The 13,724-nt window shown below is 57.3% G+C and overlaps 1 protein-coding gene across 3 annotated transcripts; it reads right to left on the bottom strand.

Annotated features, from left to right (window-relative positions):
* Window positions 1-556: 556 nt before the first annotated feature.
* On the bottom strand, window positions 557-11,661 carry OTOP3 (otopetrin 3). 3 transcript variants are annotated; one of them, XM_034640928.1, is made up of 7 exons: window positions 10,960-11,658; window positions 5,974-6,381; window positions 5,748-5,862; window positions 5,079-5,137; window positions 4,678-4,767; window positions 2,290-3,104; window positions 557-1,230 (listed from the first exon to the last, which is right to left on the bottom strand). In XM_034640928.1, exons 1-7 carry the CDS (start codon window positions 10,976-10,978, stop codon window positions 1,060-1,062), a joined length of 1,677 nt encoding a protein of 558 aa, XP_034496819.1. In that variant the 5' UTR covers window positions 10,979-11,658; the 3' UTR covers window positions 557-1,059. The 3 variants fall into 3 exon arrangements, with proteins under 3 accessions (XP_034496819.1, XP_002919921.1, XP_034496820.1); XM_002919875.4 differs by having other exon boundaries at window positions 4,678-4,796; window positions 5,748-5,884; window positions 10,960-11,649; XM_034640929.1 differs by lacking the exon at window positions 4,678-4,767 and having other exon boundaries at window positions 10,960-11,661.
* Window positions 11,662-13,724: the final 2,063 nt, after the last annotated feature.

Below are 13,724 nucleotides of genomic sequence, written 5' to 3'. Positions count from 1 at the left end.
CAGCCTTCTACTCGACCCCTGGGGGGCTCTCCTGGCCCCAGGAAGCCACTGAAACAGCACTGGGGGTCCCTGGGGCTGCGGCCCTGTGCTTGCCAGTGCCCAGGCTCATGGGGAGGGGCCCAGCAGCATGCCAAGCCTGGGCTGCCCTGCCTGAGCCTCACCCTGGGCCTCACCCGGGGCACAGCTCAGTGTTTGCACTGGGCTCAGGGAGATGGATGGGCTGTCAGTCCCTGCCCCCTCTCCCCGATGGCTCAGAGGATACAGCAGGCATGGGGACCAGACAGCCAGAGGCTGCTGTCCCTGTGGTAAGCCAGCTGCAAAGTCACCTGGGGCTCTGTTCCAGAGAGAAGCGAGCTAGCGAGGGGTGGGGGTGCGTGAGAGCCCCAGCCCCTCTCCTCACCTCCTCCCATGAATCACACAAGGGGAGGACTGGTTTAGACCCCTCCTGGCTCAGAAATAGACTGTCCCAGCCCTCACCAGGCGGACCGTCCCTTCCCACCATACTTGGAGTGGCAGTTCTGTCCCTGGGAACAAATGTCACGAAGCCTGAGTGTAATCGATCAAACAAACAGGGTTTATGGCAGCAAGAGAGAGCTGTTGAACCCTGCCTGGTAGCTAATTAATGAACTCATTAGGAGACAGAGTACGTGGCGAGGGAGGGCCAGGGCCGCCTGCTGGGCTGCAAGCTTCTGGGATCTCCTGGGCTGAGCTCGGACCAGGTGTCCTTCCCGCAGAAGGAGGCAGACCCCTGAGGCCGGCCAGGCTCGGTGGCAGCGGCCCTCTTCGACTCAGGCCTCTTGGGGTGCACCCTGGGCTGTACTGATCGTGGTGGTGAGCAGGGGCACGCACGTCCCGGGCACGGGCATCAGAAGCTCAGTGTCCAGGTCCTGCCCTTGGTCTTGGGCTGCAGACAGTGCCCCCACCTCAGTGAGGATCTGGGGAGGGGGAGGCTTTGGGGAACCCAGTCTGGTCTAGGCGCCCCTGCTCAGAGGCTTTGGGCTACCTTCTCCCCAGTCTTGGCACTTGGGAATTCTGCTGGGGGTTGGTCCTTGGGTAGCCTCAAGCCTCCAAGTAGACCTCCACCAGCCCCCCGACGGAGTGCATGCGGTAGAAGACCCCCAGAGGCAGGCCGAAGTTGACGATGGTGAACCACGTCTGGTAGCCATAGAAGTCCTGTTCCAGCCCGTTCTCAAACTCTGGGTGTATGCCAAACGCAGGCATCATCCACAGCTGGGGAGAAGAGGAGGGGGTTGAATCAGGGAGAAGGCTCTCCATGCCCCAGGGCACTCTGCTCGGGAGGGGGGGCAAGCCCCCCCCAACATCCCCTCAGCCCTAGGCTTTCAAAGCCAGTCTTTCCCCCCCCCCCACTCCTTGGCCACATCCCCCCACCCCATCACACAGCCACCTCCCAACATGCCAGCCTGAGCTCCAGGTGGACCATGGGCCCCGCGCTGCCATCAGCCGTGGCCCAGCCTGCCCTGTCAAGCTGGGCTCCCCTGTGCCCCGACCTCCACCACCTCCTGCCGGTCTTGACTCTCTCTGTTCCCTCCACCCGGCCCTATCTTCTGTCCAAATTCTGCCCCTTTCTCAAGGCCTAGACTCAACCTTCATGAGGCCTCCCTTGGCCCCTCTGGTCCGCACTTCCTTCTCTGAGCTCCTACTGCACTTTCGGGCCAGGCTACGGCGTGTGGTCTGCCTGTGGCCGGGGCTTCAGCACCTCAGGGGTTGCCAGAGCAACGCACCTGGAACGTGGTGTTCATCGTGCCTTCGGACCACAGTTGGTTGTCCCGGCAGTGCCACTGACAGGCTGTGGGACCGCCTAAGCCTCAGTTTACCCATCTGCCCTACGGGACAGTGATGGTGCCGAATGGGGCCTGCTGCACGGGGTGAGCGTGCAGAGTGACAGCATGGAGAGGCGGACGTGGGACTTCAGCTGCCAGACACCCAGCAGTCATGGTTAACTCCTTCCGCTAGAGAGTTTTTAGAAAACCTGGCACTTTGTGATCTCTTCCTTGGACCAGATTCTGGGGGTGATCAATTACTTGCTAATTCCCTGGCTGGTTTCCCCGTGTCTCTCCAACTAGAGAGTAAACTGGCTGAAGGGGAGCATCTTACATATTTGTAAAGAGCACTTAGGTACGTGCTGGGCACAGTCATGCCAGGCACCTTGCAGGATGCCGGGGGGACACTGCTGTCAAGCAGCATGGGGCTAGGAGGAAAGAGGCAGGTGTCCTTGACAATACAAGGGACACGCCGATCGCCCTTGGGATAGTCAATGCTCCCACTCACCGTGATGTTGCAGAGGATGAGGAAGAGCGAGATCTCCTTGAGCGCCCGTCGCTTCCAGTTGAGGTGGCTGTAGGAGTGGATGTAGGCCAGCGAGGCCCGCCGCAGGTCCTGGCCCAGCTCCAGCAGGGAGCCCCGGCGGGGTGGCTCAGCCTCCCGCTTCCCTGCCGGGCCCTCGGGCGCCGTCTCCCAGAGCGGGCGCCGGTGCAGGCCCTCGATGATGAAGAGGTTCTGGACGATGTGCTGCAAGATAAGCAGCAGCGAGTAGGCCAGGATGAGGCGGTTGAGCAGCTCATGGGGGCTAGTGGCCACGATGGCCACGATGGAAAAGTAGGCGATGCCCATCTGGCCCAGCGCGGCGCCCATCAGCAGCACCACGTCCAGGCTGCGGGTGGGGTTCTTGAGCGTGTCCAGCTCTCGCTCCTCCAGCCCGTGGATGGCCGTGCCCGCCAGGCATGCCAGGCTCATGGCGGGCAGCACGGCTACATAGAAGGCATAGTAGAGGGTGAAGTACTGGCGTGCGATGGTGGGGCCACTGGCCTCGATCTGGAAGAGCACGAAGATGCACACGCCTGCTACCAGGGCCAGCAGTCCCAGCAGTGGCCCAAAGATGGCCCCATGCAGGTGGAAGGGAGGGGTGCCGGGGTGGGTGCCTGTGTGGGGTGCCAGGCGGCGGCCCACGTTCTTCCACATGACAAAGAGCACAGCGCAGCAGAGGAGGCAGTACTCGGTGCTGAAGGGGTAGAGCATCAGGTAGCCCTTCTGGAAGACCTCGCACACCGTGGCGTTGAGACAGAGGCAGGTGTTGGTGTCATTGCCTGGGAGGGGGCAGGGCAGGAAGGGATAGTTACTCAGGTGGGCCTTGCTCGGAGGAAACCAGCTGCACAAATCAGTCCCGTGCCCCTGGAGTATGCCAGAGGTGGAAGGGACCCAGCCGCCCATTTTTACAGACCTGGAAACTGAGGCCCAGAGATAGAAATCAGAAATCACAGGATGGTCATTTCTTTACAAAGAGATCCCAGGCTTCAGGTGCCACGCTTTCCTAAAGCATTCAACACATGGTGTCTTTGGGGTCAAATGTCACCTCTACAGGTCACTGGTCGGGCGCAAGAGGAAATCTGCAACTTTGTAACGGGAGGATCTGGCTGAGCAGCTCGCGCTGGGGGGTAATCAGGCACCTGGCCTCGCCGTCAGGTGCCCTGCAAAGCACGCGGCATCACCTGTGGAACGCTGGTGCCCAGAGTGTTTAACCTGAATCTAATCAAGACTTGGGTCCGTACTTCCAGTTTGCAGGCAAAACAGGGAAGAGGAGCACAAGTCAAATGCCACCCTTAGGATGCAGCCTGACAAACCTCAGTGCCATTAGGAACACAGAGACTTAAGGGATGGAACAACCAAGCACGTTGCGTGTTTGAACACACCATCATAGACGACATTTCACAGGCTGGCTGGAGAAAGTTGAATATAGATCGTTGGAGAGGATGGGGGATGATGTTGAGGAATTCTGTTAGAAATTAGAAGAGCATTGTGGTAGTGTAGGGAAATATACTTATTTTAAAGGGATGCACACTAAAATGTTTTGAGATGAAATGCTGTGATCTCCGTAATTTAGCAAAACATTGAAATAAATACGGCAAAATGTTAGTAATTATTATGTCTAGATGATGGCTATGTCCCGTTCTTTTACTCATCTGCATGTTCAGCTTTTTTTAGTAATGAAAGAATCTGTGATGTCACTTGCCAAAGAAATTCTCTTTGCACAGCTCTTCTGAACAATGTGTCTGAGTGTGAGGAATACCCACCGTACACATGACTTTTGCCGTGGGTGTGTAAATGCGTGAATGTGCTGGGAAGGCTGGCTGCACACGGGTCAGGATGGTGATGCCACCTGGGTGCTTTATACGCACGGGTGCGGCTGAGTCCCACGTGTAGGTTTATGGGATACAGCCTCTAAGGGCAGAATGTATAGGTAGGGGATTGGGCACATGGAACTCTCTGAGGAGTTCTTTCGGCTCCGAAATCTTCTGTCCCTCCCGATATGTCCAGGTATCTGCAATTGTGTTAGGAAGACACTCCTTTCAGTTCTGAAGCCTTTTTGGTTTCTTGCAAGTAAAATGCTAATAGTAGGGGTGGGGTGCACACCCGGATTTATCAGTGAAGAGCCCCGCCAGGATTAGTGGCTTGCTGACAGCGAGGCGGAGGCCTGGAGCAGGGCTGCAGGGGGCTAGCACCCCATGGGACAGGCACAGAATGAGGGCAGGGTGTCTACCAGTGTTAGTTGTGATCTGGCCTCCAGAGTTTTCTCCCGCTCTGGGAGGGAGTGTAGCGTGTGTGCGTGTGTGTGTGTGTGTGTGCGTGTATTCAGGGCTGGGGATCATGTCTCCTCTGTACCTGAGAAGTTTTCCATGAGGGCGTTGAGCTCAGCCTTGATCTCGCGGTGCATGGAGTCGTTGGTGACAGCCAGCACCCACAGCAGCAGATCTGTGGCCAGGGTCAGCATTAGACCACACCTGGAGGACGTGTCACACTCTGCCTACACAGCCCAGCCGGCTCCCCAGGTGCCCCACCCTCATCATCACTGCCTTTGGGGTGACCGCTCTGTCCCAAAGCCAGATCCCATCTGGCATGAGGACTATGGAGGAGGCAGCCCTCAGGACTGGGACCCCTGGGACCCCTTCCCAGACTAACCGGTGGCCCCAGGGACACCATGTCCAAGGAAGTTGTGGGAGCAGGCACTAGCGGGGGGACAGGGGGACCCAGGAGTTGGAGGGAGAGAAAGTGCCCCATCTTACCTGGTGAGATTGGTCCTGACCTGAACACAGTCCTTACAGTGTTTCCAGAGCACCCAGGTCTGAAAGAGATGGGGCCTTGAGCCCAGGGCCTGGGGTCGCGGTGGTAGAACCGTGGGGTGTGTGCCCCAATTGCTTGTGTGTATTTACAACGGAAGTGACAGTGAGGAAGGCTGGATTGGGATCCTGGCCCTACTATTTCCTTGCTGTGTCAGCTTGGGCCACTGGCAAAATATTTCAAAGCCTCAGTCTCCTTGGCTCTAAAATGAGGCTAAAATGCCTACCCCTCAGGGGGATGCCTACTTACTGGGGGGATGGAAAGGATGATGCAAAGAAATGGCTAGCATGATGCCCGGCACGGGACAGGGATTCAGGAACGCGAGTGGTCGTAGCTCTGTGAACCTGGGCGGGGTGTGTAGATTTGGTCATACGCCAGTAGGCACGGGTGGACGTATCTACAGGTGTCTGCATGTCAGTGACACGTTGGCTGTGCTGATGCAGGCACACACGTGTAGGTGTGCGTGGATGTGGGTGCGTGGAGGCAGGCAGTAGTGGGGGGCTGTGGTACGTGTGTGCGTCCCCTCGGCCCCGTATGTGTTTGCCTGCGTGGTGGTTTCCAGGCACGGGCAGGGAGTGTGTGCACGCGGCATGGGGAGGAGGGCAGTCTGTCACCTGGACGCCGATGAAGATGATCTCGATGACAGGGAAGATGAGCTCCAGCTGCGACTTGCAGTGGATGTGGCTGACGTCATAGCCCACCCGGAAGACGTTGAGGCAGATGGTGCAGCTGCCGAAGAGCACCAGGGAGCCTGGCCGGGCCAGGTGGCCGTTGGCACCCCCCCTGCACCTGGCTCTCCCTCCCCACCCCTCTCCGTCCACCCAGTGCTCCCACACTCACCCCGCACCCAAATGGGTCCCGCGTGAGGGTCGTGGTAGAGCACAGCGTGGGGGTGGCGCGTGGTGCGGGCGGCAAAGTAGAGGAGCCAGAGGAGGGACAGGGCCTTCAGCGCAGCCAGCAGGATCCACACGTCGCCCAGCGTGACGGCCACGTTGTTGAAGATCATGCTGCAGATGAAGGCTCCGCCCAGGAACACCACGTTGAGGGCCAGGAGCCCCGAGAAGAGCTGCCCTGCCTTCTGGGCCTGCCTGTCCCTCCGCAGCAGCAGTGAGAAATGCCGCACCAGCCAGGACTTCTGCTGGGGTGAGGCGTGCTCGGCCCCCGCCGCGTCCACTGGCTTCCCCTTGGCCGGGGCTGCTCCAGTCTCCTGCGCTTCTGGGGAGGCCACGGATGGAGCCTGAAGAGGGGCTGGGGAGAAAGGGTCCTGGTGGGCTGCCAGGCTGTCCCGGCTTCAGCTAGGGAACTGCTGTGTGACCTGGGGCAGGCTCTGCAACCTCCCTGGTCGGAAATAACAGCAGCCTCTCTGTCGACTTCACAGGACCTGGGAGGTTCAAACAGACCAGGGGGTATGGAAATTCTTTGTGCTCCAAATAAACATAGGGATGATTTTGATTGGCTTGAGGAATACCTCTCTCGCAGCCCCCTGCAGGGCTGTCCCACTTTCTGCCTCAGTGCCTGATCTTGAGAAGGAAAATAACGTTTGTTAAGAGAGCCAGGGGCATCTGCATCATGTCTGGACACTGGACATGTTCTGGGGTTGTGACTTTTCACCACGAGCGGGCAGCTTGTGTTCTGCTGACCTCTGGGAGGTATTTCCCTCCTGAAGCCAGGGGGAGCGAGCAAGTGTCCTCTCGTGTTCTGACTCCAGTTAGTTGGGTGACGGTTGCCTGGCCTGCTGTGTGGGACAGGATCCTGAGGCTGAGTGTGGGTGTGGTGGGAAAGAATGCTGTCATTTGAACTAATACTCTATTATGGGTACCTATGAGTATACATAAAATTACTCCTTTTAAAAGGTCTAGAAGATGCCCACCAGGTTGACAGCCGGAGTTTCTTCTGGGGAAGGTAAGAGGGTATTAGGATTGGGAGTGGTTTAATGCTCTAGTTTTTAAAAGCGTATTATTTATATGATTATAATTAATTTTAAAGCGCATTAAGGTTTAGGGGGAAAAGTTCTGGGATTGATTTGCAATGTCTGCGGTGAACAAGGGACAGGTTGGGATCAGCACGCATGCTATGCCCCAGGCTTGACCGGCACTGACTTCCGTATGCACCATCCCCCACCCCGACTCCTGGATGACCCGTGAATGCCCAGCACAACATGGGGAACACCATCCTTGACTTTTCTCTTTCCCTGAATGTCTCCTGCTACTTTCTCAACTTCCTCAAGCCTTCACTCAGGCCCACTCTTTGTCACGCCTCTCTTGGGCCCAGATATCGGGTCACCCCATACCTGCAGCTCAGGGCCCCAGCCTGGAGTCCAGCACGCTCCCCTGTGGACCCTTTGGGTACCCATTCCTTGTGAGACTGAAGCCGCCCTAGAGAGTGGGGATGCTCTGGTGTTTCAGGGTGCTGTCCTTATGGGGGGCTTCTCCTCAGCTGACCTGGGAGCCTCTCTTGCCATCCCCGGCCACCTCTGGTTCTCTCCCTTGGGGATGCCACTGCCCTTACATGCTTGGTGCTCTGGGCCCAGGGTTCCAAGTGCTCTCTGTCCCCACCCTCCAGGGGGACATCCTCTCAGCGAGTGGCGTCTTCATCACCACCTCTCCCAGCAGGTAGCTGGGCACCCTCCTTGCCTCTCCCCTCACCCCTCAACCTCTCGGGTCCCAGCCTGTCCATTCTAGCCCACAAGTCTCCCTTAGATTTTTCTTGACCTCAACCTCTGTGCCTCTCCCCTACTCAAGCCCAACATAGGCAACCAGTCACTGAGGTGAAATAAGTCAGTCAGAGAAAGACAAATACCACAAGATTTCACTTATATATGGAATTTAAGAAACAACGAACGAATGAAAGGACAGAGAAAATGGAGACACGAAAAATCAGACTTTTAAACCTAGAGAACAAACTGGTGGTTACAGAGGGGAGGTGGGCGGGGGTGGGCGGAGTAGGTGATGGGGACTAAGAGCACACTCATCGTGATGAGCCCTGACGGGTGTATAGAATTGTGGGATCACTATATTGTACCCCTGAAACTAATATAACACTGTATGTTAATTATACTTGGGTTGAAATAATAAATTAAAACAAAAGGCAAACAATTGCCCTCAGTATAAAGTCCAAACTACCTCGCATGGCCGGTGCAGCCTTTCAAAACGAAACCAGGCAGCGTGTGTTTAGCCTGGGCTTGGAGGCTGGCTTCTGCCGCTTCCTGGTCTGGCCTCGACTTACCTCTCCAGCGCTGTTCTCAGACCCCACTCCCTGCCGCGGGCTGCGCCATCCTGCTGCAGCTCCCAGAACGTGCTGGCTTTTGTTCACCTCCCTGTCCGCCCATGCCCCACCCTTTGCCCACAATGCCCACCCCCTTGCCCTTTGACTGACTACAGCTTAGAGCAGAAACCCCCTTCCCTAAGCGGCCTTCCCTGAACCCCATGCCAAGGCTGCACTAGGTACCCCCACTGCACCCCATGTTTGTTGCTGGGGCATCACCTATTATGCTTGCCCCATTTGAACCCACTGTGTTTTGCTGTCTCTGCCTTTGAACTCTGAGCTTCGAGAACTTCAGCCTTTCCCTCTCCGTAACCACCCAAAGACCCTCACCGCATTTGGCTTTAAAATACGGCCTCTCCAGCCCCCATACTCCCATGTGAACTTGTTTGATATTTATACCTTCTTTGGTTCTCTTATGGCAAATAGAATAACAAAACTCAGTCCTCTCTTAAAGATTCTACAAATGATTTTGTCCCCGTTTCCCAGTCGTCTCTGTCATCTTTGCTCTAGCTTTTCCCCCCTCCCTGTCCAGCCCCCCTGTCACACTTGCGCACCTGCCCCCATGTTGATCCAGGCCTAGCCAAAGGGCTCCAGGGCTCCACATTTCCTGGGTGGCTTCCCACCTCCCCCCTTCGCTCCCGGAGCCCGCTGTTCCTCTGCCTTGCCTGCTACCCTCCACTAATGGTTCCCGTCCAACCTCACCACCTACCTTAAGCCCCTCTCCCGGGAAGCATCCTCTCCCTGCCCAAGCATCTATTGAGAGTGGGTGTGTACTGTGTGGTGAGGCGCTGTGGGCATGGCTGGCTCCCCTCCAGGCTGGGAGCTCCTCCAGGGTGGAGATCAGGTCCTGCTTAACTTGAACCCTCCAAACCTAGCCCAGGCAAGACACTCTCGCTGGCTGACTTTGCCATTTTATGGGGGGAGATTTCTGGGGGAAGAAGCATGGACATAGACCCTTCCCATTAAGTCCTTTCCATCCACGCCCAGCTTAGGAGACTTCAGAGAAAATCTTCATCTTTCCTCCCAGGCTCCCCCGCCTAAATTGAGCAAGCATAAGGTTCATAGGGACACCTCCCTGCTCCTTTTCTCCCAACGCTGACTGCTCCTTTCAGCCTTCCCCAGAAATCTCCTTTGTCTTCTCAGGGCAGTATAGCCCAAGGATTAAGAGCTCAGATTCTGGGAGCTCCCGGGTGGCTCAGCAGGTTAAGCATCTACTTTTGACTCAGGACCCTGGGATTGAGCCCCAGGTCGGGCTGCCTGCTGGGCGGGGAGTCTGCTTCTCCCTCTCACTCTGCCTCTCCACTGCCGCACCCCCACCCCTGCTCGAGTGCTCTCTTTCAGCTTTCTCTATCAAATAAATAAATAAATAATCTTAAAAAAAAAAAGAGTCCAGATTCTGGCACTTACTACCTCTGTGATCCTGGATAAGCTACTCAGACTCAGTTTCCCCATATGTAAAATGGATGTACAGCTACAGAATAGTACCTGATACATAGAAGATGCTCAGTAAAGATTTCTCGAATGAATAAACGGAGGACTTAATGCATAATACCTACCTCATAGGGATTTTGTCAAAATTAAATGATTTAATGCACGTAAATGCACGTAGAGCCTGTTAGCTATTTGTGCATTTCCTTCCAGTTCTGCCGAGGTCCTGGAGAGGCTGGAAGGGTCAGGATTACTCGTGAATTTCAGGGGCGGTTTTTGCTTGGACTGCAGGCCTAGAGGGGACACTGGAGGACAAGATTCCAGGTCCCCTCTCTCCAGGGCCCTCTTCCAATTGTCCCTATCTTCCCCACCCCCAATCCAACCCTCCAACGGTCGCTAGAGGGAGCCCTGAAAGCGGAGATTCGGTCCGCCGCGGGGAGGGTGCCGGGGTGGGGGACGTAGGGGTCTCGGGGAAGAGGGGGAGGGCACCCAGCACTGACAAGGAGGAATCCGACGCCCTCTGGCACGTCCCTCGGCGCGACGCCAGTCCAAGGGAGGGCGGAACACCAAACTGATTTGTGGGTCGCGATTAGAGACAGGTGATGAAAGCGGCGCAGCCGTCTGGGCGCGGCGCCTGGCTAGGAGCGCAGGGCCAGCTCTGGAGGAGTCTGCTGAGCGCGGACTGGGAGCTTGGGGATTTCTCTACGAGCCACTCGAGGGACTGCGGGGCCTGGGGCAGCCGCTACCAATATGCCTCAGACTGGCGTCCAGGCAGTCCCAACTCCACACCCCTTTACCCAGCCGTCCTGGTTTTTGCTTCTTTCTGGCCTCAGCACCCACCTTTGGCTGTGCGCGCCCAGACCTGCTGAGGTGGGGCGCGCCCTGCTGACTTTTGTGTGCGCTCCATCCACGGAAAGGAGGTGGGGCACGGAGCTAGAGTTGGGGTGGGGGACAGAGAGGGGCCGGTTCTGCGGTCGCCAGGGGTTGGCCTCCGCCCAGTCAACCCGCCCTTCCTCCCCTAGTCTATGAACCGGGTTTTTGGGGCGGAGTAGGTGTGAATGTCAAGGGTGGGCCCGCCGGGAATGTCCCGCCAGCAGTCCAAGGGCTCTCCTTGAGTCTAGCCGGCCGCCTTACCTGAGGCCTGGGCGGGCATCGGGGCCGGCTGACCACCGACTGCGGGCGCAGCGCCGATCCTCAGTCCAGGTGAGGCCCCCGCGCCCGCACCGATACCCCCGACGCCCTACCCTCGCGGAACTGCGCAGCCGCTGCTCGGGCTCCTCAGCCCATCGATTTTTCTGTTGACTTTGGGAATCTCATTAATCTTTCGTTAATTACCCCGCCAGGGGCTCCAGCCCGGAAGGTGCAGCCAATAGCGAGGCGGCGAGGCGGGCGGGCGGGGCCGGAGGCGGTGCAGGCTTTCGGCCTCAGGGTCCGAGGACCAGCGACCGCCCGCCTCTCGGGTGGGGTGGGGTGCAACGTCCTTGAGCTGCAGCAAAGGGGTTCAGGCCACATTTTCCTTTGGTGGCCAGGCAGGGAACAAACTGGACCCCCTCCCTCCCAGGTCTGGTGTCGTCTCTTCCTGTACCCCACCCAGCACCCGGGAGGGGTGCGGTCTCACAGCAACCTCGCCTCTCCACTCTCTCTCCCTAAATCGAACGTGAACTTGGGGCGGAAGAGACCTCATTCTGACGGGACAGGAGGTGGGTGGGGAGGGAAGTCCCCCCCTCGTGCCCTCCTCATGCTACCCGCAGCCTCTGAGACCTGCCCACCTCATCCTGCCAGCAGGGTCCAGACGCGTCCTCCTCTCAAGTCCCCCGTGCTCCAGGCGCTGCTGCTCCCACCTCTCCCACCCCAGCCCCCACCCCAGTCCCCACTGTAGCCTGTCCCCCCTTCACCTGACTGTGGCTGGCCACCGATTTTTCCTCCTCTTCTAGTTGGCAGGGCCTCCTCTTCAATCTCTGCCTGGCTTTCTCAGGTTCTCTCCCTGCTAGTCCGTCTCATGCCTTTCCTGGATTAGAAGCCCTAGGGCTTTGCCTGGGGGACCCCCAGGGAGTGGGGGTGGTGGGTAAGAGGAGGCCCCCTGAAGTAAGTTTCTGTCCCCCAACACCTCTTAAATTAGAACAGCTCTGTTTGTGTTATAAACTTGGGTTCCTGAAATATTTTATTTAAAGAAAAAGTTCTGCTGTTTGAGAATTATGATTCTTAGTAGAAAGGCTCTGGCTCTCTTTAGCTCTGTGATCTTGGGCAAGTCGCTTTACCTCTCTGGGCCTCAGTTTCCTTCGTAGAATGGTCGTTGGGTTAGGTCAGTCTTTCCTGACCTTTCATGCTTCATGGAACACAAACAAATGTATTTGTCCTTTGAGGATAAGGGGACGAGGAAGATGGCAGCCTGCGCACTCTGTCCAGCCGCTCCCAGCCGCCCAGGAACTGACTGGTCTGTACTCAGTCTGTAAATCAGGTTTGGCTCACCCACTGAAAAGCTTGAGGACTGAAAATCTCCAGGGTTCCTTCCAGCTCTGACCCCCAAGAGCCTGTCCTGCAATCATCTCAGATGGAGTGGCTGAGACAAGAAGTGGGGGGCAGCGGGCGAACTGCAGGCCGTTCCAGCTCCAGGCAGCCGTCCTGGCCAGGCCACAGGCCTCAGATCAGGGGTGGTGCCAGAGCCGCCGACACTTCCAGATCTTGCCTGGTCCCGGATAGTATAGGGAGAGGTCTCCTCTCCCTGGTCACTCCATGCTTCTGGATCATGCTGGGGTGGGTGGGTATGTCCTGATTGTGATGTAAAAACTCATCCTGGAAAAATAACTTTGGTGCAAATTCTACCCTGGGGCCCGGGGGTGGGGCGTGGGGGGGATGGGTGGTAATGTAGCATAGTGACCACCAGCCTGGGGTTCTTTCCTGGGGGTCTCTGAGTGGGCACATGAGCCGAGCCCCACCCCTACATGTCTCTGTTGGGGATTTCAGGACAACACGTAGACCTCCAGCAGGCTGGAGACAGCGTGCATACGGTAGAAGATGCCGAAGGGCAGGCAGATGTTGACGATGGCTGCCCACAGCGAGTAGCCGTAGAAGTCCACCTCCACAGTGTTGCTGAAGTGAGGCCGGGCTCCGAAGGCAGGCATGATCCACAGCTGTGGGGAGAGCGGGGCGCATCAGGGCCTGGCCTGGACTGGCCATTTGCAGGTCATTGCTGTGGGTTTTGCTGGGGGTTGACAGGATGGGGGTCCCAGCCCTCTAGTTTGTTGGAAAGCAAGGGCTGGGGGGTGGTGAGTGGGGAACCTCAGAATCTTGGGCAGGGTTTGGCACTCACTAAGGAGCTCAGAAAATGTGCCCAACTGAACTTGCCCACCGCAGGCTGGGACTCCCCCTGTGATCATATCTCCTACCATGTTATTATGGCTCATTTGTCAGTTGCGGAAGAGGGGAAGAAGATAGGTGATGTGAGAATGTGGTACAAACGACGAAATCAGCAGCTCTCTCCTGGAGAGATGTGTGCAGGGTGGTGGTAGAATCAGACAGGCCCAGGGCAGGGGTGTCAGGATCTAGCCAGGAGTGTACCCCAGCACCACCCTCCATAAGTTCTGTTCTCCAGCTCCGCTCCTTTCCCAGGTCTGGGAGGATGTTTACGCTGGAATCCTGCTTCCTCTCTGGCTGGAGCTCGGACGGTTCAGGTGTGGGGTATGACGCAAAGAACGATGGCTTCTAGGCCAACCCCACCTTCCCCAACCCCAGTTAACTGTGTCCTTGGGCACATACAGCTCCTTTCTGAGCCTGTTTCTGTCTGTCCTATGAAATGGAGTTGGAGATGATGCTCCTAGAGTTGACCCGGGACAGCAAAAACAGCGTCCCAGGAGGTGGCTCCCAGCCTGCAGGTGGGGCCCTGGGTGGGGGTGGGGGTG

The sequence above is a fragment of the Ailuropoda melanoleuca genome, chromosome 13 (genome assembly GCF_002007445.2).
Source record: "Ailuropoda melanoleuca isolate Jingjing chromosome 13, ASM200744v2, whole genome shotgun sequence".
NCBI classification, from domain to species: domain Eukaryota; kingdom Metazoa; phylum Chordata; class Mammalia; order Carnivora; family Ursidae; genus Ailuropoda; species Ailuropoda melanoleuca.
This window is presented reverse-complemented; position numbering and strand designations above follow the sequence as displayed.